Here is a 22,900-nt window from a genome sequence, read left to right as displayed (position 1 = left end):
CTTTACACAAACGAAGTTAGCCCATCGATGTGTCCTTCAATTCCACTCATTAGGCCGAGCGCACCTACGCGCAGTAACAGAGTTACACCGAGAAACAATGGCCCCCCGGCCCTGACAGCAGTCTCTATTCAATTTTGCTGACATTTGTTTATGGAGGAGCAGCCGGCTGACGTCAAACCGAGCCAGGAGAGGCCAGGCGTCGGGCTCAGCTGGCAGTCAGTGGGCAGGCTTCAGCGGAGCTATGCGTTGCTTGTTTTTAATCAGGGTTTCTAGTAAGTGTGTGCGCTGGGGAGCGTGTGTGAGGCGGAAGGAGGGGGGAACAGAGGCAGGGAAGAGGTCAGGTGCTTTGGAAAAACAGGATGGGCGCAACAAAGGTCAAAGCAGTTCTTGAAGCAGGGCTCCAGCAGGATCCTGCAGCCTCCAGGAAGTTGTATTACCCTTCCAGGGCATGACAATACAATCCAGGGGCTCCAGATTCCCTTTGGGGCCACAACCTTGCCCCTCAGGGGCTCCATGTCAACCTTAGAGTCCCCACTGTAACCTTCAGGGGTTCCCTGATTCCTTCAAGGGACATTGCCACAACATTCAGGGCTCTGCACTATCCTGGGGCACCCCTGCTGTAAAGTGGGATGCCCAGCTGATTCTGCTGTAGCCTGTAGGAGTCCAATATTCCCTTCGGTGGGATCCCCTGTAACCTTCAGGAATTCTTTGCTGCCCTGTATGGATGTAGTACTTGACGAGTGTGTCTTTTGGGGGTGCTAGCTGGTTCTTGGAGGGGCTTGGTCTCAGGGAGCGGTAATGCTCATGGGCTCTCTGCTACCCTCCAAGCTGGGCTGTCACCGTAACCCGGCTGCCTGCTTGCTTGCTTGCTTGCGCTCTTGAGTATAGGAAAGAAGGAAGGGATGCTGCACAGGGCCCGCTTACACAGACAAAGGTAAAACTGCGACAGTGACCCTCAGGGAAAAAAGGAGACTGCTTGCAGACGGCAATGGTGGAGCACATCTGAAGGGGGAGAGATCTGCCACATATCAGTCTTTGATTATCAAGTGTATCTTCAAACATAGCTGTGCTCAGGCCTAAAACACCCCGACCCCGGGTGACTGAAGACTCTCTGCTTCCTGTCTTGGCATTGAGGTATCTGACTGGGGATTAATCCCCCAGGAGTCTGCCCTTTCTGGTCCTTGACACAGCTACCTCATTGCTTTGGTGTCTGTGCCTGAGAGGTAATCCCCCTCCTCGCCCCCCCCGCAAAGTTAACACTTCGCTCTCCTTGACACCATTGTCTTAGGACATTGGCAAGAGAGGCCCATGGCACCATAAAGTTAACCCTGGATGTGCTGATTTAGGGCCTGATCCTGGCAAAGGGCAGAGCAATAGCAAGTCAATGGGAATTGAGGGTGCTCAGCACCTGACAGGGTTGAGCCCTCCATGTTGGCAGAGTAACTCCCTGTCACGGAGTCACCGGGCGATGCTCTGGAACTGCTCCCCACCAAGCCAGTCAGGATTTTGGGGAGCCTCCTCTCCCTTGGAGCAGACTTGTTCAGGGCAAGAAGCTCACACGTCTTCACCTCCTGGGTCTCTCCTTGGAGCATTCAGCATCCTCTGCCCCTCCGTGCACTTCCCACAGCGAGCCCGCCTCAGTGGGGTCCTGGGGAAGCCACAGGGTCCTGCACCCCCACTTCGCAGTCAGACATGGCTCTTAGCCAGCCAGTAAAACAGAGGTTTATTCGATGACAGGAACAGGGTCTAAAACAGAGCTTGTAGGTACCACGAACCGGACCCCTCGGCCGGGTCCATTCTGGGGGGCAGTGAACCAGACCCCTCACGTCTGCACTTCACTCCTCGTCCCCAGCCAACTCCAGACTAACAACCACCCCCAGCCCCTCCTCTCGGCTCAGCTCCTTTCCCGGGACACGAGGTCACCTGATCCCTTTGTCTCCAACACCTTCAGCTGGCACCTTTGCAGAGGAGGGGCCCAGGCCATCAGTTGCTAGGAGACAGAGTGTCAGGCATTTAGGTGCACTGGCCCTTTGCTCTGCCAGATACTTAAGAACTGCCATGGGGACACTGAGGCACCAACACAGTATTCAGAGCAAACATTAAGAACATTCCTAGTTCATCACACTCCCTTCCCAGAATGCACTGAACAGGCTGCTTATCCTGCGGGAGCTAAGCGCTCCCCAGCACCTGACCCTGCTCTGAGTCCTCAGGCAAATTTCTCCTTCATTTTAAAGTATCCAAATTGTATTGCTTCCCTGTGAGTCAGGCCACTTGGTTTATATCCTTCAGTGCCAGAGGGAGATTTATGAGAGGAGAACCTGGCTCAGAAATTTTATTTTCTAGATGACGAGTCATGCCATTAGATATATAGCATTATGAATCACTGCAACAGCATCAGATTTGCTCTTTAAGGCATAATAAGACTGACACCCCACACCCACACATACCCATATAATGGATTGATGGTTCCCCTCACAGGATGGCTACTTTGTTTGTTTTGACGTGAACAAGACATAAAGGTCCATAAAGCCCCATCATGCCATACGTTGAGTCTATGCTTAACAAATATTAGGAAAATGAATGACCCACGTACCCCATCTATCCTTGATATGAGTGCAGATGGGTCTTTCTTCTCTTATTGTTTGTGCCATGGGGAACACAGGGCTTGCTTAGTTTTCATGGCTCAGAGGCTCAGCAATTGAATACAGAAACATTTTAACGGTCTGCCAACAGTTCAAAGCCGGGTGAGAAAGGGAGTGATGGAAAATCATTTCTGTCAGACAGCTTTTTGGAGGCCGCTGGAAAATGACCTGTGGGCCCCAGTCCAGCTCCCAGGATTTTGAACACAAAGGAAGTTCCATCACCAGGACTGACTGAAGAACAGTTGCTGGATAATGGGGAGGGAGAATCTACTTCAAGTACCCAAACTTTCAGGCCAGCCTTTTCATAAGGTGTCAGCACTTACCATGGGGCTTAGGATTTCCAAAGAGCTCAGAGAGTTGGGTGCATGTTGGGTGCTGAGCATGTCTGAAAATGTGGCCTCAACTGGAGTTGCTGAGGACTTGGAAATCTGGCCTTACTTATTCTTTGGATCAAAGAACTTTTGTGGTTAGTGCATGCCTCATTTTCAGGAAGAATTACAAAGGGGAAAATATGTATAAGGGAAAAAATGCAGGCAGGTTGAAAGTGGAAGTGGATGTCTTTGAGGTAATCTGGCTATAGACTGTTTAGATGGATCATTATGATAGAAATTGGCTATTCTGGTACATTTTGTGTCTTGCATTGATTTCTCAGGTAAGCCTCTCAAACCTTAATCTCTGTATTCCCCCAGTGACTGACTTCTTGGCAAGACCAACCTCTGCAATAACGAATGAGAGTTCCGCCTGTTTCTTGTTACTCCATGGTAGAGAAAAGGGATAAAGGGAATTTGAACACAGATATCTTAGTTTCTAGGAATAGAGCAAGAGTCAGGCTAACACTAGCTCTAATAATGCAAGATTTCAAGGCAGGGCCTGGGCAAGTGGAAAGCGAGTGGGGAAAAAACTGTAAGAGATGCTGTTTTTCGACCTTGTGTTCGATAAGAATGGAACACAGAGTGTAGCAGGAATTGCTGAGAAAAGTAAGCTATCAGAAGGAATATGTATAAACAAGATGCCGTTGTTGATCATTATTGTCTGTAACAAAAGGTATAAATGTTTGCCCCAATTGTTTACCTAATGGAGATCTGCCTGGGACGGGGGGAGGGGCTACTCTCCCCTTGCAAGTTTAAGGAAAATAAACTGTCTCTGACATGTTGCAACCAACCTAAGAGTGAAGACTGTGTTTTCTTCCACATCTCCTTCAAATGGTACTGGGAACAGCCCCTTTGCCAGGAGGAATGGGTATAGGACTCGAAATCAGCATGTCTCTCAAAACCAAGAGGAGCTTCTAACTCAACAATGTATGCAAACATGGAGGAGTCTTTTCTGCATCTGAGAGCAGGGCGCTAGACTCCTGGGTTCTATTCTCAATTCTGTGGCTTATGCCTTGGGATACCATGGCCAAATTACTTCACCTCCCTTTGCCTCAGTTTTCCCACCTGTAAAATTGGGATAATAATCCTCCTTTATCACATCGGAATGCCTGTGACACTAAAAGGAAGTCATGGGGTTCCTCTATGTCCATCTATCCATTTTGCCTAAATATAAATTGAGTGCACGCTCTCATGATGGTGAAACTGAACAAGATGCTGAGAAGAATTATCCTCTTGCAGCTCATTGCAAAGGGCATTGAGAAAGGAGCACCCATCTATTAGGCCATTGTGGATCATCCCAAAAGAGGTAGTGTAGTGGGGCAGCTGCCCCACTCCTGGAGAACAGGGGTTAAAACAGCCAAGCTAGGCTGATTGGAGTAGCAGCCACAGCTGTGGCCAGCTCAGTTAGGGCCCAGCTGGCCCTGATAAGAGGGCTGTGGGACAGAAGCTGGAGGACTCTCTCTCCAGCCCTGGAGGGAGAGGGCTTAGCTGCTGGGGAACATACAGTACCTGAAACTGGAGCGGTGCTCGAGAATAGGGCAAGGGAGCTGGCAAGCTCCAGTCTGGTAAACCCCCAGGCTGAGGTCTTGGTGAAGGCCTACAAAGATCCTGGGGCTGCAGAGGTTCGGCCTGGGAATAGACAGAGGCAGCTGGTCCAACCCCCTTGCCAGTGATAAGTGGCAATGAGAGACTACAGTTTGCCCCAGGGAGCGGGGGCTAGATGGTGACTGGCAGTAGCCACTGAGGCAAGGTGGGTAGAGAGAGTTTGGGGTTCCCCTGGGAGGGGAGACCCAGACTGTGGATTACTGCTGGGGGCAGAACCCAGAGGAAAAGGGGCATCAGGGTCCGGGAGGGACATGGGGGGCTCTAAGGCAGGCGAGACACTGGCCTGCAGAGGGAGCTCCGGGCTGGACAAAAGCTAATTCCCAGGATAACCAGCAGGAAGTGCTGCGCCAGTGAGTGTCACTTCCCTACAGGTAGATACAGGTCTTATCTTTCTTATGCCTCCATCATCCTATATTGGATAGCAGACTTTTCCACTGTGACCCTCCATTCAGTGGGCGGGCATTCAAAGCTGCTTTCCCTCTTGTGCATCATGCATGTGTCATCTGTACTGCGTAGTCTGACTGTCTCTACGCCCCATCTGTTACCCTCTGGTCTCCGAGGTGCACCCTGTGACTTGGCTACATGGTCTCCATGCATTTCCAAGGCACCAATAACAGGTATATCTAGGCAACGCTGCACAAGTTCCAAAGGAACATCACATCCCTCTGGAAAGAAGAACCAAGGCCATCCAAGAGATGGGATTGGCTCGATCTCTGGTGGCAGTTAGCCACAGAGCCAAGACTAACATCCTGCCTTTTTGTACCATTACTTTGACATTGGAGTCCATGAACCACATGATCCTCCTTGTCAAACACAGCTATGGCTGTGAGGAGTGTAGCAAGAAGCATCCTTGAGATACAGCAGCCAATTCATACCTTTGTAATGATCACAGGGCGAATCCCATGCAGATAAATGCCACAGGTTTTTACAGCACCTAACACAATGGGGTGCTGATCCATGAGAAGGGTTCCTAGGCACTAGAACAATATAAATAATTCCCCACTCGTCGGCGAGCTAAGGTTCTGCACCTAGCTAGACAGAACTGTAATCTCAGGTCAGACCTTGGTTGCAGGGCATTTCAAACTCAGCAGCCTGGTTCAGTGGGCTTCAATGCTACTCCACATACATTACATCTAAGAGAGGTAATAAAAATAAAGGCCTTCCCAGACCAGGGACTCTGTCCAGGATTATGGAGTTTGTGTCTGCAAGTCTGTTCCGGGTTCAGAGCAAAGGACAGTGAAATTCCCCTACTGTTACTGGAAGGCGACCACATCTTCTAGTGCTCACACCCTCCTCTTCTCCGGCTGCTTCTCCCTGGGGAGCAGTATCTCCTGCAGTTCATCCTGTGGAGGGACATCAACATTCCGCCAGAAAGCTCGGGGTGCTGGAAAGGATCCAGGATGGGCAATGCGCTGGCTTCTATTATTGATGGGAACCGAGGGAGCAGCAGAGGAAACTGGAAAACCTGGCAGCATCAGACAACATTCATACTGTAGCGACAGTCCCGTCCAGGAGAGTCGGCTTTGCTTTCACACCTAGAATACAAAGCTCCCTATTATAGCACAATAGGGCAGATCAGAATGGGGCTATTCTCTCGTCTCACTAATGCATGTCGGATGTGGACAAGATCCATATCAGGAAGAGGCCCAAGTGGCTAAACTTTGCACAGAGCATTAATGAAAGAATGATGAATGCCAATTAACAGATATAACCTCCCCCCCCCTCACTCAATAACAACGTTGTCCCCCGTCGCTCTGGCTCCCTTGCAACTTTGTCCATGGAAAAATAAATTACTGGCACTGACCTTCCATGTCTTCAGACTCTGTTTAGGGGGAGTTATCTACGTGCACAGCATGTTTTCTTTTCTTTCTGAAACCTGCCTGGCCTTCCACTTCTGCGCAGTCTAAGGGGACACAGACCTTTGGAGAAGCTGGCGAGAGAGAGCTGCAGTGTTGGAACCAAGGCTCTGTGAATGCCAGGTTCCTGGGCACTGCTGCCGATCACATGTACAGATTTTTTCTCCCCTCCCCTAAAACAAACAGCTCTGGGATACCACAGAGAAACAGCCCTGAAAAATGTCATCGGTGGGAAGGAGCACAAATGTCTGGCCATACCTACACTGGCTTGTGAGCCTCACAGAGACCTTCCCAAGCTGATCTGCAGGTGCTTCGATAGTTGACTATCAACAAACCCTCCTATCGTCTCCCACCTGCCATCACTTCCTGCTTCTCCTCTTCCCCAGAGCATCCCAAGATGTGTGCTTGTGGATCTGGGGAGATGCTACACTACCAGTGTTCCCAGGGTTTTTCCCAGCAAACATGGACGTGCATTTCACTCGAATTCAGCCTGCGGAGCGCACTTTCTTAGGGGATGCTTGCCTTGCAAATTGCTACCCCCGAACACCATGTTACAGAGCAAATCCCTGCAGGAAACGTGTGCTACCTCCCTGTGATGACAAAGCACCTTGGCTCATGTTATCCAACTGGGCTTCTGGATCACACAGTTATGGGGTTTCTTACAGCTCCTTTCAATCTCCCATTTTCCCCGGCACGAAATCTGGCACAGCGGCTGTTTGGAGCGCGCCAAGACTTGCTGTCCTGGCGCATCCCCTCACAGTGAGAGCCAGCGCTGCAGCACGTCCACCTCAGTTTCCCCACAATAATCTTAAACCTACTCCCGACATAGAGCTGATCTGACCTTCCAGCAAATCCACCTTTACATGGTAACAGCATCCTTTAGACAAATTTCCAACTCCTCCCCCAGCCCCTCCCCAAAAAAACAAAAACGGAATCTTCGACCTAGCTGGGCTCAATATCCAGCCCCCTTCCTTACTGGTAGGTCCTGGTTGCAATGGCAGTCTTCACATCCACCAACAGGTACCTGGGCTCTGGTCACCCCAGCAATCCCACCTCCTCCTACCATGGGCCCTGGCCAGCCAAAGTCCTCAAACAGCTCCTGGCCCTCACCCAGGCTTCACGCCCTCAACCCCCACTCCCAGCAGGAGCAATCTGTCTGCTCTCCTCCCAGCTAACCTCTGCAATCAGCTCCCCTTCTTTCCTCCCCAGCCAGTTACCCCTACTGCTGGGCCTTCCTCCTCACAAGTCCCACATCCAGAGCAAGTGGCAGCAGGGTGAGGCTCAGTGAACTGGGCTGACTGCCCCCGAGATTCCTGGTCCTTAAAGGGGCAGGCCACTCTGTCACAGGGGGTTCAACCATCAGGGATGGAAAGTAAATTCTTTGCCCAGGTGCTCAAATAGCATGCAGGCGAGTGCAGTTTGAAAACCCAAACAGAATCAAATAGAATGGATTCCCCACTCCGCCCTGAGCATCTGCCTTGGGATTAGTTGGGAATGGATGTGTGAGAGTGATATCAGCTTAAAGGCAGGTATCAGAGCCAAAGCCCTATTGGAATCCCATTCTCAAATGCCTATTAATTATTATTAGCTGTCCCACAGTAGCACTTAGGGTATGTCCATACTAGATTGCAAACCCAGGTCTGTAGGACCTGGGCTTGTGGTCCCATGTATTTCCAAGTCAGCACTTGAGCATCCACATGGCATTGTAAACCTGGGTTTACAATTGCTGGACTCGGGTCTCACACATGTACTAAAATATCCCTACTGCACCACACAGACTTTCTGACTCCAGTCTGCCACTGGAGCTGCGCCCACACTGCAAAACAACAGGGCTTGGGAGTGGCAGGTTAGACAGACTGCCATTGCTTTTGCCTGGACCTACTCAGAGCAGGTTTACATGACATGGCGGTAACAACACCGGCTCTTTGTCTGCACTAGAGCCCCCACGTTGCAGCAGCTCAGGGAACTTCTAAGAGAAAATTTAGGGCAAATGCAGCCACAGATTTGAGAGTCTTGTGGGGGGTGCTTTACTTTTAATTACAGCCCCCCTCCCAGCACAGCACTCGAAAGAGGTTAGAAAGGATGGGGGAGCGGAGCATGTGAAGAAGGGATTTCCCTCCTGCTCTCCTTTCATGGCCTCATTTTCATCAACCGGCTACAACCTTTCAGGCAGCGCAGCCCATCGAACGAAGACAACCCTGTGGTCTCTGAGGGGGGTTTCTTAGTTGGGGATAACTCCAGGCTGCTTCTGTGGCTCAGTGCTCAATGCAAACACCGCACACTTCCTCAGCCCTGAAGCAGCGCCTCCCTCAGCCGAGACCATGGGCCTGCTCTCATGTGCTGACTGGAGCTCCTTCTCTTCCAGCACGGAGGCCCCATGGCCGAGCCTGGCTGGCTGCGATGCTCAGGCTGGGGTACCATCGGAGCGGCACATGCTAATAGGAATGCCAGGAAAAGCCAATGAGAGCCTTCCCAGTTGGATTTTTCTGCTTGGCTCTTGGCCGTTTACTTGGCCATATTTAAGGACAGATGGCCAATACGTGTCTGAATCTCCTTCTGCTTATCCCATCTGCTCTGTGCTGCAATGGAGAGTGAGAGAGAGAAGAGGGGGAAAGGGAGGTGGGCAGCAAGCTGCAGTTGGGGATTCCGGTAGAGTTGGTTTCATCGGTGGGGCTGTTTGCAGTTCCCTTTGCGACTCATCACCTCCAGCCACAGCATTCCAAGGATTCCGCGAGCTGGAGCGTTTCCCAGGCAGGCGGCACTGATGGGCAGCCTCCTGCAGCCGTCGAGGATGGGTGGGTGAAGCATTGATGAAGAAGAAGGACCAGCCCTCAGGGGATAAACCTCAGTGCACATTTACTGATCAAGTTCCCAGCGCAGCCCTGTTTGTGCAGAGAAGCAGGTGGGTGTTGTCGCCTCCTTAAAATATATATTGACCATACCGATACTTTCCAGCCTGTGTAAGGGGAGAGAAGGTAATAAGTGTAGATAAAGGCCTCTCTAGCACTATCAGGAGAGCACCTTTGGTCAGGGGCCAGGGGCCACAAACAAGGCCATCATTTAAGGCCTCTGGCATACTGGGAAGTGTCAAGTGTTGGCTCAGCTGAGCCTTTTCAGAGGAAGCCAGATCCATGCAGAGACACAGGGGAGGGGAGCTGGATGCACACTGGTAACAAGAGAATGCAAAGTGCAGCCAGTGGCATCAGACCTCAGATAGTAATGAAGAATTGTGCTACCATCTAAAGAAACCTCCCTCCCCGCACACACACACTCACAGTGGTTCGGTGCATGCGGGAGGATCTGCCACAGGACTCTCACATGCACACAGGCTGTGGAGTGAGAGGTCTCCACTTGGGGCGGGGGAGGTAAAGAAACGTCCCCATACAGTTCAGTGGACCTTGGGCAGCTCCTTTAGCTGAGGAAGAACAAGGGTGCGAAGGGAGCCTGGCCTCTCCTCTTACCAAGGCCATGTGTGAGGTGACGGTACCTAGACTGCCACGGGTGTTTTTGACCATGCACCCTGGCAGCTCCAGTCATGCGGCAAGCCCTGCCTGCAGGTTCTGGGCTGTGCTCTTTGCTGCGAGAGCGACACGGCTAGAGATTGACGCTGAAATTACTCACATTTAAAATTAAATAAAGGTCCCAGAGGTCTCCTAAAATTCTAACTAGAAGTTCATTTGTCTCCTTACATACAAACAGAGCTTTGAATCCATCTCCCGCAGGAGACGAGATTAATCTCCCCTTGCTCCCCTTCCCCCGCAACCCTCTAAGCGTTTCTGCAGCTGGCTGAGCTGCTCTGGGAGAGGTTTTTTTTTTTTTTTTTGGTTGGTTGATGGGGGAAAGTGCAATGCAAACGAAAATAATATCTTGAAAGAGGAAGATCCCAGCCAGTCAGGTTTGCCCCCTCAAACCAGCATCCCCTGGCTGGCTATCGGTGCAGAAGGTGGATTCTTGCAGGTAACCAGCATTCTGTGCATGCACCAAATCTTCTAGGTCTCAATACTGTGATGTTCAGTGTGTGGGGGGGAAGCATAAGCTCCATTCTCTTCCCGCTGCCTCTCTGGGTTAGTGGCCTGGCTCGTTTTCCAACGGCCTCTTCCAGGGGACTTGGAGGTTTACAGAGTACGCAAACCTGATGTCTCTCTCTTTCTCAGCCTGTGCCTCTGGGTGATTATCAGGAGCGGGGCTGCTAGTCAATCACACAGCTGCAGAGAGCTAAGAAGTCAAAGAAGCAGAAAGGTGAGAATGATAATATTACAGGCTTTGCTGCACTCAGAGCTGGACGAATTCCCCTGCCCGGTGGTTGCAGGAGATGGACGTTCCCTCAGCTCAAAGTTGGAGAGCAATGCCAGGGAAACTCCAGGTGCAATGAGAATCACCTTGCCCAACCCAAGAGGTGGATGCGAGGCCAATGCAGGGTAGGAATACATTGGTGGAATAGCAGGGGCTAAGCTCAGCAGACCAAATGACCATGGCAGACATCTAAACCGCACCCTTCCAAAGGCAGGGTGGAGTGATTCCTTTCCTTGGCATCGGAGCCTGTCTGAGAAAATGCTGTTGTTACATGTCTCTTCCTGTGGGGCTGTTCAACGGCTGCTGTGTTCACTTGATTGCATTCTGTGCCAAGGGTCACGAGGAGAGGGAGCTTTTCCATAAGACAGAACAAAGATGAACGATGGACAGAATCCTTCGTGTTTCAGTGCAATAGCTGAACTGAGCAATAAATGATGGAGGAGAGGAAGAAACCTCAGGTTACTCAGTGAACTGACAGTAAAGAGTATGTTGCACCTCCCTCTGAATCTCTGACTGACCGTTGTCAGAGACAGGATCCTGGCATGGATGGACCAATGTTCAAACCCACTATTACAGTGCCTGTGGTGTTACGGTGCAGGAGCAGACTGAAGCAGTACAAAGACAGCAGACTAGCCCACACCCTGACATGGTCCCCAGAGACCTCTAGTGAGAATATGCCTCTCAATGCATGTCTTAGTCATAGCCTCTGCCTATTCGCATCAGGCTCAACTTACGCAGGAAGCAGAGGACTGGAGCTCACTTGACACCAAGCTGGGTAGTAGTTATAAACTGAAGAGGCAACAAAGTCACCCGCTCCACTCAAGACAGTTGAGTCGCATCAATTTGATTGGTAGAGATGGAGTTCTCAGTGGAGAACGGGCAGCCCTTTCACTGAAAAGCCTTCATTCATAGCCCATGTGTCGCAGCACAGATAGCTAGAGAAGGTCATGAATAGATGTTTGAATTTTGAAATGAATTTCCTTGAACCGGGCTCACCCCACCTGTCACTGAGTCCCACGGACACTGGAGCACTTGAGTAGCTGGGAAAAGGTTTGCAGGAAGAGAATTTTGAAGATCCATGTGTGCAAGTATTTGCAGAAAGCAAAGTTTGAATCCTCAGACCCAAGCCCTGGCACATGAAGGGCTTGTGCATCCAATTTGCAAACAGAAATACTATCCTGTAAGTGACTTTTTGGACCAGTTGCAGCCTGACAACACACAGGAAAATTCAAATATTCACTATCAAAGAATCGACCCACAGGTTATTTACTAAATAAATGTGAAGAACTCATTATCTGCTTGCAGATATACCACTGGAGAGCATTAGCTCCATCAACTGAGTATTACCCACAGGAGATGGCAAATGGGAGTTTTTGGAGGAATAACTGTGGCTCCTGTGCTTGGAGGAAAACACTAGGCTAGTTAGTGTGTGATTCATGTTGCATGGCTGTTGCAGTGAAGTCTCTCTCTCTGGTCTGAGTATTCACACCAGGCCGGACATCTTGGGGTTTGAGCGGTAGTCCTAGACGCAACATTTGTTGTTTGTGCTAAAGGTCAATCAATATCTCCATCTCCACAACTGCCTGAGACCAGCCCCAGTCCCCAAGCTTGATGCTGGAGGAGGATGCTTTGCTGGCCAATGTTTTATTACCTTTCCCTTCTGCTCTCTTACAGAGTTGTTGTTCCTTCCAGCAAATCATCACCTAGAGCCAGAGTGTCATTTTACAGCTTATCCCACATCAGGGGCAGCAAGTAGCTACCCTGCCCTGGGAGCAGGCCGGGAACTGCAGTGGGACTTTGAGAATCACCTGGTTCCTCTTGGTCTCCCCATACTCCGGGGTGGGGGAAGTGCCAGCTCTATGCTTGGTACAGATCACTTCCCCATCAGTACTGGTGCGCAGTGAGGGAGGGAGGAGTAAAGGCTCATCCCACTGCAGGCTCCATCTGCCCGTTTATGCAGGATGGGGAATAACGCTGCATTAAAAGCTTCTGTCCTATGATCCCCGCACTGACCCATGATATGGGACAGCACGTGCAGGGGGAAGCTAGTGACCTCTTACATCCTTGCTTTGATGCCTAAAGTAGCTCACAATTGTGTTCTCAACAGGAAAGTCACTTTCAAAGAACCAAAACAGGGTGAAGACCCAGTGCAGGGCAGGGACAGGCAGGGGAATGGTGCACGTCTGTCTGCGCATATAACTCAGCTCTGGCTGGGGAGGGCACTGCTCCCAGTGACTCCAATGGAGAGGAAGAATGGCCTGGTAGCTGGGCCTGGTAGCTAGAACCCAGGAGAACCTGCTTTCAGTTCCTGGCTCTGCCACTAACTCTCTGTGTGACCTCAGGCAGGTCACTAAATCTGCTGTGCACCTCCGCGGTGTAGGGTAAAACCCATTAATAGCTGTAAGCTGCTCAGATACTACGGTGAACTCCTCTAGTGAGATAAGGAGTTGGTAGCCAGAGCTCAGTCTGGTCCTTTATCTCCAAGTAAAATGCCTGACCCTAGCTCACCACTTTGGTGCATGGGGAGGACAGGGAGAACACTTTGCTCCCAGAGGAGTAGGAATTCTCTGTGTGAGGAGCAGCAGGGCTGGAACCTAGGTCCGCTGGACACTGAGCAAGATCCATGTCACCACTCCACAGTTCTGGCCCAGCACCGACTAACAGGCTGTGAGCCTGGAGAAGCCAAGTACCACCAAATGTGCTCCCCACAGAGGGCCTGTCTGGCAGTGCTCATGGGGGTCCTGACTGTTCCAGGCTTGCTACTTAAGCCTGGGGTTGGGGAGGACACCACAAAGTGGTCTGTGCAACCAGGTGGATCCCCATCTGGGTCTGTGACAGACCCTGCTCCTTCGCCTTGCTTTGATTCTTGGCTTCTGACCTCGGCACTGGTTCTTGGTTTCTGACTCCAGCCCTACCCTCTAGGCCTGACTGACCCATGCCCTGGCCGTGACAATTTGGTAGGACTAATTTCAATAGGTAGGGCATCGTGAAAGTTTCCACTGCATATTCTCCTACCGGCAATCCTAACCCTGTAGGATGCCAACTTATTTATAACAGAGGGCCTGCATCATTTCATCCCCAATTCTTTCTGGAAATGGGGACGCTGTGCTCTCCCCAGTAGAAATCATGTCTGGGGCACCCAGGCTGCCATGCAGTGTACATCTTGGCTCTTTCCCCACACTGGGACAGAGAGACCTGACTCAGTTTCTCACAGTAGCAACGGTAAGTTCTTACTGGGGGCTCATGGCTGGCAGCTGTGAATTATGGCTGATTGGCTCTGAATCCGTAGGGAGCTGTCTCAACCAGCAGAGGATGCAGAGCTAACGGGGAGGAATAACCTGCTGAAAGCAACTAAAGCACAAGGAGGGGAGGAGCAGAGAAAGAGAGGAGCAGAGGGAAGGACTGGAGAGAAAGGGGCAGGCAGACCAGATGATACAAAGGTTTAAAAATAAATGTAAAAGGAGGAGGCAGAGAAAGGGGAAGAGAATGGAACAGAAGAAAATAGGAAGTGATATGAAATAACTGAGAGAGAGAGAGAGGGATAGATGGCAAAAGACAGCGAGCAAGCTGTGGTGGGGGTGGATATGGAAGACAAAAGGAGTTAATTACCTGTGTCCTACCACAGATAAAACCAGGGCCCCTAGCAGGACTGTGGGTGGGTAAGTGGGGCCTGTAACAAAGGCATCGAAGATGCCAGCCTGACAAAGGAGGCCTAGGCCTGGGCTGCAGTGCAAAGGTACCACACGGCCACTGTCTGGCACATAACATATACTCAGCGGACCACCATCCACCAACACCACACGCATCTACCTCTTCCCTGACCTTCTGTGCCGTCTTCTCCTGCACCCCTCCGCCTCTGAGACGTCTCCTCCTGAAGTTCTCAGAGCAGCCTTCCCCCTCTCTTTGGCACGGGATGCACAAGCGCAAGAGAGTATGCAGCTCAGATCCAAGCTCCGCCATTGGCAGGAACAGCTGCTGATGCAGAAAGTGTTGGGGGAAGGGAGGGAAGGCTCCTTCTCCCTCGAATTTGCATGCACATGCATGGAACCCCCGCCTGCAGAGGCAGGCTCCCTTGGGGGGCATGCTTCTCTGTGTGCAAATGTAGCAGGTGCAGGGAGGAGAACGCGCGCATTAATCAAAGTCTCCGTAAAAGGGTGGTTGGTTTTTCAGGGCCCCAGCAGAAAATACAATTCGGGGCTCGGTTCCAGCTGCGGCCGGTGGGACAGTCTCTCTTCTGCGGGACAGAGGGAGGGAGTGACGCTGCTGCTGGAGAAAGGCAGCCCGTGTCCAACTCACCAAGCCAAACCGGAGGCCCTTCCAGGGCAGGGCACATGGGAACTTTGCTTCTGCTCGGAGCCTGGGAAGAGTGAGATCTGAACTCTGGGCACCCGGAGGGAGGAGGCAGTTGGGAGGGGACGGCCACATCATGGTAGCGAAGAAGGGAGGGGTGATGGGGCACGTTCCAGGAGGAGAGTGAAATGAGGAGACTGGAAGGCCGCACTGCCTCCTAGCACAGGCCAGCGTATGGGAAAGGAAGGGGTGGAGAAGCTGTCCTACTTCCTGGCGGATGAGCAGTAGCAGCAGGAGCTCTTTAGACTGGCTTGGTCTCGGTCTCTCTCTTTTTTCCCTGCCATTAACCCCTTGCCGGCTGGTGAACCCATTCCCCTTCCCCAAAACAAACTGACATTTTGCAGAGCATCCTGAGGGAACAACCCTGCCCCTACTCTCCATCCTAGTAACATCCCAACCTACCGAACCGCAACACTGTGGCTCAGTGCCCGCTCCAGGCTATTCGCCCCGGACACACACACACTGCCTGCTGATTCCCGAATCCCTCTTGGCTCCACCTTGGCCTTCGGCAGCCTTCACTCTCTGTTCCTGCCTCACACCCTGACTGTGGAGCAGGCAGCCCCCTCTGCTGCTAGGAGTAAGGGAGGGCACTCCAGAGACCGAGCAGCCATTGTCTGGTTGGGTTATTCTGGGAGCTGTCTGCCTGTGTGAAGCTGCAAATAGCTCCCTCCTGGCTTCTTCTCGGGCAGCAAGGCAGTGTGTGTATCAGCCTTCGTGCATCAATCCCAGCTCTCAAACGAAATCCCGCCCTGTCTGTTCCTGGTCTGGCTTGGGGAAGAGGGGTTGTTGGTGTCCAGGCAGAAGTTCTCACGTGGAAGGAGAGGGCATGCTGATGGGATGGTGCTGGTGGTGGATGCACAGAGGCTGCTTAACACCAAGAGCCAGCAATGTCCATCTTCTATGCTCTCTCACTGCAAACGCGGGAGGGGAAGAAACAGCTGGTGCCGGTGCAGCCCAGGCTAGTAGCATGGCTGCATCAGGGCCATGAAGTCTGCCAGTCTGAGGTCTCAGGTCCAGGTGGGGCAGCTAGGGCTACACCTGCTTCCTGACACTGCAATCCTCCTGTACTTCACCCCCCACAAGCGGGAGAAGCTCCCGAGCCTCGTTGAAGGATAGGCAGCTTTAAAAGCCATGATCAGGGACCGGCTGGGCCAAGCCAGGGCACAGAGAGGAACGGAGAACCTTTGCCAAGGACGTGCACACTCTTCCTATGGATGGAAAGAAGCGGAGGTTGGAGAAAGATGGAGGCATTGTGAGAGGCAGCGGTAGTTGCAAAGAGGAACAGACTGATGGAGGCGGGGGTGAGGGGGGGCAGATAAAGATGGATGGAAGAGAAACAAGGGAGACTGAGGGAAGAGTGAGAAATGGCTACATGGAGAGAGGCAGGCAGACTGGGGTGGAGAAGGAGACGGAAGGAGAGCGAGGGGCAGAGAGGAGGACGGACAGGGCCAGGAGGAGGGAAGGAGGCAGAGAGAGAGAGAGAGAGGTGCTCTGCCCTCTGAGGGTGTGGGAAAGCGCGGGGGAACCACACTAGGTGGTCACACCTCTGCTCAGGGCTGGGATTGTTTCCAGACCTGCAGCTCCCCTCGTCCCACCCACAGCTGCCGCGCGCTGGCTCGCTCTGAGCCCCTTAATCAAGCGCAGGCTTGGTGCTAATAAGTGACTTTAAACAGGTCTGTCATTTTTGGATTAGTGGCCGGGGGTGGGGGTGGGGGAGCAGGGACCGGGGAAATCAGCAAATAAATCTACATCTGATTAACATTTACGTTCCTGTAGGATTTGCAGAGAGCAAGAGACAGGAGAGAACCCAGTGCCAGAGGGGAGGCTGATCCTAGCATCGCTTGCACCTGTTAGAGTAACAGTGACCTCCAGTGGCTGGTTGGGTGAATCCCAGGGGCCTGTTCCCAGGCCCCGTTCCCTATGCACAGGATGGGCTGAGATGTGGGCTGTGATTTGCAAAGTTCTAAGGCACTGAGAATCTCCGCCAGACTCCCCAGGCACATCCAAGGGGTGCCACCCCAGGTCTTGATCCTACATACAAGGCAGCCATTTTCCTGGTTTGTTGAATCTGAGGGGCGTCCATGGGAAAGATCCAGAGCTGTGTTTTCAGCCGTGGATGATCGTTAGGAAAGAACACACACACTCTCTCTCTCTCCGCTGCTGGTACTGTTCTGCTTTGCATCTAAGGGGAGAATGATTTGGATACTGAAAGGAGAGCAGGAGAGAGAGAGAGGGATTCGTGAGAAAAGGAGTGATGGGGGGCGAGGGGAGGGAGGGATGCTCCCAGGCTGCTTGAGACACACGGACACAATGCCATGTTTTGGCCTTTCTGTGGTGGTGAGGATAATTTGGTTAGGCTCTCTGATACTGTGATGACTAGTGTAGGATCAGTGGATATGACAGAGAGGTATTATTTGTTTTGCGGTAGTGGCTAGAAGCTCCAGTCACGGACCAGAGCCCCATTGTGCTAGGGGCTGTACAAACACAGAACAAAAATACAACGAATTTCTCCAAAGAGCTTCCAAATTGGATAGAGAGATCGATGGGAAGAAGAGATGAGGTGAGGAAAGGAGGGAGCGACAGGAGTTTCCAGAGCAGATTTCATCTCCACCTCACTCACCTCCTTCGTGTCATTGTCCGGTATCAGTGTGTACAGGGGCACCACCCGGTTAATTTCCAGCAGCACCGGGGCTGGGCTGAGCTGCTCCTTGCCTGGGCGCCGACACAAGTGGCAGGTGGAGGGGCAGCGGCCCTTTTCTTCGCAGTGGATCTCCACACCTGAGATCAGCTGGTCATCCGAGAGCATCTGCGCTGTCAGCAGGCCCGAGAGGTAGGTGATGAATGGCATGGACTTGAGCTCCTTCTTTGTACCGAGTTCAGTCGTTTCTGTTTAGGGAATGGGGAGAAGGGAGGGTGGGGGAAAAGACCAGCGCAAAATAAATATTAGCCCAGTCAAACATTTTCTGTCGCCAAACCAAACACCACAGCAGTCAGGACAAATGCAGCCGTTTACAGCGCAGGTCGTGTGGGACCAGGCTGGGACGGAGGGACAAGAGAAGGGAAGGTAGATAAAGAGAAACGTGAGATTTTCACATTGCTGTTTGGTGTGGCTGGTTGAAAAATGGGACATATTTTCAGTGAAATGTTTCTAAAGAAATAAACATCTTTGTGTTTTAATTTGCAGATTTGTTTTTTGATTTTTCAATAAAATGAAAACCAACAATTTTTGGTTTTTGAAAAAAAAATGGTTTCCAGTTGCCCTTTCCCTTTTGTCTCCCTTATTTTCTTCCCTCCCTGCCCCTTTTTTCCAGTGAAACAAAAGGGAAAATACCCATCAGAAAAGAATTTTTTCATAGAATCGTAGGACTGGAAGGGACCTCAAGAGGTGATCTAGTCCAATCCCATGCTCTCATGGCAGGACTAAGTATTATCTAAACCATCCCTGACAGGTGTTTGTCTAACCTGATCTTAAATATCTCAACTGATGGAGATTCCACAACCTCACTGTGCAATTTATTCCAGTGCTTAACCACCCTGACACTTAGAAAGTTTTTCCTAATGTCCAACCTAAACCTCCCTGGCTGCAATTTAAACCCATTGCTCCTTGTCCTATCCTCAGAGGTTAAGAAGAACAGTTTTTCTACCTCCTCCCTGTAACAACCTTTTATGTACTTGAAAACTGTTATCATGTCCCCTCTGTCTTCTCTTCTCCAGACTAAATAAACCCGATTTTTTTCAATCTTCCCTTACAAGTCATGTTTTCTAGATGTTTAGTAATTTTTGTTCTCTTCTCTAAACTTTCTCCAGTTTGTCCATGTCTTTCCTGAAATGTGGCACCCAGAACTGGACACAGTACTCCAGGAAATGCATTCCAGAATGATGTTTGCTTTTTTTACAACAACGTTACACTGTTGACTCATATTTAGCTTGTAATCCACTATGACCCCAGATCCCTTTCCGCAGTGTTCCTTCTTAGGCAGTCATTTCCCATTTTGTATGTGTGCAACTGATTGTTCCTTCCTAAGTAGAGTACTTTGTATTGATGCTTATTGCATTTCATCCTATTGACTTCAGACCATTTCTCCTGTTTGTCCAGATCATTTTGAATTTTAATCCTCCAAAGAACTTGCAACCTCTGCCAGCTTGGTATCATGCACAGACTTTATAAGTGTACTCTCTAGGCCATTATCTAAATTATTTTCATTTAGGAAAACACAAAATAAACACACACGCACACACGATTTTTCATTGGAAAGTAAAAAAGGTCAACAAAATCAAAGCTGGCCGACTCTTCTGCTTAGGAATGGTGCTATCCAATGCCCACCAATACTAATGAAAGCTCACCCAGACACAGCACCTTAATTCCAGACCAGGTTTGCTGGAAGGCTCATGATCCTTTCAAACAACTTTGCACCCACTTTGCAGGGAGACGGTGGCTGTTGTGGGATTTCAGGTCTCGGACATGCAAAACCATGTGAAACATTTTCAATGGGGTTTTGCTGTGGGTGTCTGGGTGCATCACACCATGGGAGGTGTGAGCTCTGTGAGGATCAAAGACAGGAAGCTTCAGGTAGCTGAATTCAGGAAGGAATGATGCCCTGGCAACCTTCCATTCTTCCCAAATGCACAGAAACGCACCACTTGGGGATGGCAAGCATCATGATTTACTCTCAATCATCAAGTACTGAGCAAGGTTCTAGGTTACATGAACCAGCTGATAGCCCCACTGTCTGGTATTAGACAAGTCCTGTGATCATTATAATTGAGAATTAATTATTATTATTTTTATTTAAATTAGGGTGGTACCTAGATACCAGTCACCTTAGGGCTCTCTGATGCTGGGTGCTATACAAATAGATAGTATGTGACAGTCCCTGTCCCAAAAAATGTTCCACCTCCAAAGTGGCCATGTCAAAGTTGGTGGAACTCTGGTTCAAATCCTGTCCCCACCCCCTTACTGCTCTCTCGCTATTTGTTGTGGAGGATATAGTAAGGAGTAGGGTTCTGAAACTGAATAGAAAGGGGGTGGGAAATACGTTAAAGGTTAGAAATACGCTTCTCTGTAGTGAGGGTGACTGGGACCTGGAATGACCTTCTTGCTGCTCATGGAGCCGGCTGCAGCATGGAGCTTTACATTTGCCACCTCTGAAGTTTTCTCTTCCAGAACCAAGCTGACACAACTCGATACCCCCTCACCTCACCATACAGCATTGCCCTATTGTCACGTGAGGTCACAATGCTGGGTCAGTCCCAAATATAGATCAATGAAACAGCTTGCTGGGTAGGGAACAAACCAAGCCTAAAGTGAAACAGCGGGTTACCCAACACAAGGCAAAGGATCTTTTGAAGGTAAGCTGGAGGAAAAGGTTTCCTCTAAGAAGAAAATCCTGCTCCTGTCACAAGGATCATAATGCTCTCCACCCCAAGCAGGGGGTCTGACGTTCAAACCTCATTGCAAAGTGTTTTGAGATACGATGATGAAAGGAGCCATGGAGGCTCAACATGTTATTAATGAATATTACAACATTAGCACATGGCTTTTTTTTTTTTCTGAAACAGATTCAAGTGTTTGCAACCACTGTGCAACTTCCTGGCCGTCCTAATTCCAAGGAGATAAATCCTGAGGTCCTGCTCCAGCCAAACTCTTGCCAAGATCAATGAGAGCTTTGCATGAATAAGATCTGAGTGAAAAATTGAGAACAGGCTTCAGGCTTTTGCTCTCCCAGTGAGCGGCCTCTTCTCTGTCAGCAGAAGTGGTCTCTCACCTAAAAAGTCTGAAACACAATTTAAGATCACAGCTTTAGGGCTGCAAGAGGCTCCCAGGTGGGATGATCCAGGGGAGAGAGCCTGGAGCTGCAGAGTCTGTCTGCTTTCGGGAAGCTGATACAGCTGAAATACAGCTCTGTTCCGTAGCCAAATAAAGAGCATGTGTAACAGCAAATATATAGTGAGCACAGCAACCCCCAGGAAAAGCACCATGAGGGGAGGCTACTGCCCTTGGCAGCAGCCCCGTGGCACTGAGGACGAGGACAAGGAAGAAAGAGGGTTGCCTAAGTGTCCTCAGTTTACAGTGACACACAGCTGATCTGGCAAGGCACTTGCCAATTAGAAATACAAATAACCGCAGCATTCATTCATTATCCTCTAAGCTCTTCGAGCCAGAGACGGAGCCTCACGTCCTTTGACTGACTGTCAGAGAACGCTGCTGTATGCGGGATCAAGGACATCGCAAGAAGAGCGAACATATTCCCACTAACCAACTTTTCGGCGGGAATAAAGTGGGGTCGTTACTGAGATAAACAAAACAAGGCTGTGAAAGAGGCATCTCTATATCTGGGAAGACAGCAGTATCTACAGACATATAGAATGAAAGCAGGAAGCCATTCCCGGAGTGATTCTGCTCTTCCAAGGTGGCTCCAGGCTACTTCCAACGTTGTCAGAGAAAGCCATGGGGCTTAGTGGAGTGGCTGAGGGAGCTGTGAGTGGATGCACTCTTCTGCAGGCCTCCTCTTGCTCCTGGACACGGTTAAAGGGTTTTTTTGTTTGTTTGTTTACTCTATCTACTGAGTGGATTTATTAAAAAAAAACACACACACACAAAAACCCCTCTCTCATCTGTGAAACTTCCATTCCAGATTTCAGACTGCGTGGGGGAGACAGGGCATGTGAGGAGGCTGAGAGGTGCATGGAAGTGGAAGAGAAGGGGAACCAGTTGACACAAGGGATTTACAGTGGGATATGGAGTCTTCCCTCCTGGCATCTCTGGTTTGATGGGTATTGGCCAAAAGCCTCAACGTCTAAAGGCTGTGGGTAGCCTGAGTTAAGGCCTGGTAAGAGACACAGTCAATGGATGTTGTAGGTGCTCATTCGGGAGATCAGATCCATGGTGCTCTCAGGGCACTGTCTAGTAGCAGACCAATGTCCAAATCTCTCAAACACACAAATTCCTGCCACCATCCTGAGTGCTTCTTGGCCTCCTGGTGGCCAGTCTCGGCAGAGGCCAAGGGTGGGTTGCCAACCCTTCTGCTTTCACCGGAGTCTCCTAGAAGCAGGTTCCATCTCCTGGTGGCTACTTCAGCCAAACCGAGAGATTTTGGGTGCTAACAGTCCAGAGCGGCAGTGGAGCTAAGGCAGGCTCCCTTACCTGACGTGGTGCCGCACTGCTCCCGGAAGAGGCCAGCACCAACCCTGCAGCCCTTGGGGGGCCGGGGTGTCTCCGCACACTGCCTCCACCCCGAGCGCTGATTATGCAGCTCCCATTGACCGAGAATTGTGACCAGTGGAGATGTGGAGGCGATGCCTGCGGACAGCGATGCACTGAGACCCCCTGCTCTCCCATGCCTAAAAGCCGCTGCCAGAGGGATGTGCTAGCCACTTTCGGGAGCCACCCGAGGTAAGTACTGTCCCCTCACCGTCTCCTGCACCCAACCCCCCTTCCCCGGCCCAGAGCCCGCACCCAAACTCCCTCCCAGATCCTGACCCCTCATCCCCTCCTGCACAGCAACTGCATTCTACAATGCATCCCTCAGGAAATATGCTTGAAAATAGCCTAGCATTGAAAGGCAACTTGGTCCAGTGGATAGAGCACCGGACTGGGGATCAGAAATCTTGTGTTCATTTCCTGATTCTGCCAGTGACTTGGGTAAGCCATTTCCCGCCTCTGTTTCCTTTCCTACCTATTGTCTATTTAAATTGTAAGCTCTTTGGGTCAGGGACTGCCTCTTGATAGGTGTTTGTACAGGGCCTAGCACAATGGTGGTTGGGCTCTCAGGTGCTACCATAA

General features: G+C 50.8%; 1 protein-coding gene across 4 annotated transcripts in view; it reads right to left on the bottom strand.

Moving 5' to 3' along the window:
• Window positions 1–22,900, bottom strand: part of ASTN2 (astrotactin 2) — a 595,125-nt gene that overhangs the window by 164,692 nt on the left and 407,533 nt on the right. For all 4 annotated transcript variants that reach the window (XM_050926897.1, XM_050926900.1, XM_050926898.1 and 1 more), the window contains one exon: window positions 17,738–18,003. In XM_050926897.1, the coding sequence (XP_050782854.1) occupies window positions 17,738–18,003 (266 nt within the window). The remainder of the gene's footprint in view (window positions 1–17,737; window positions 18,004–22,900) is intronic.

Source organism: Gopherus flavomarginatus, chromosome 17 (assembly GCF_025201925.1).
Source record: "Gopherus flavomarginatus isolate rGopFla2 chromosome 17, rGopFla2.mat.asm, whole genome shotgun sequence".
In the NCBI taxonomy this organism is placed as follows: Eukaryota; Metazoa; Chordata; order Testudines; family Testudinidae; genus Gopherus; species Gopherus flavomarginatus.
This window is presented reverse-complemented; position numbering and strand designations above follow the sequence as displayed.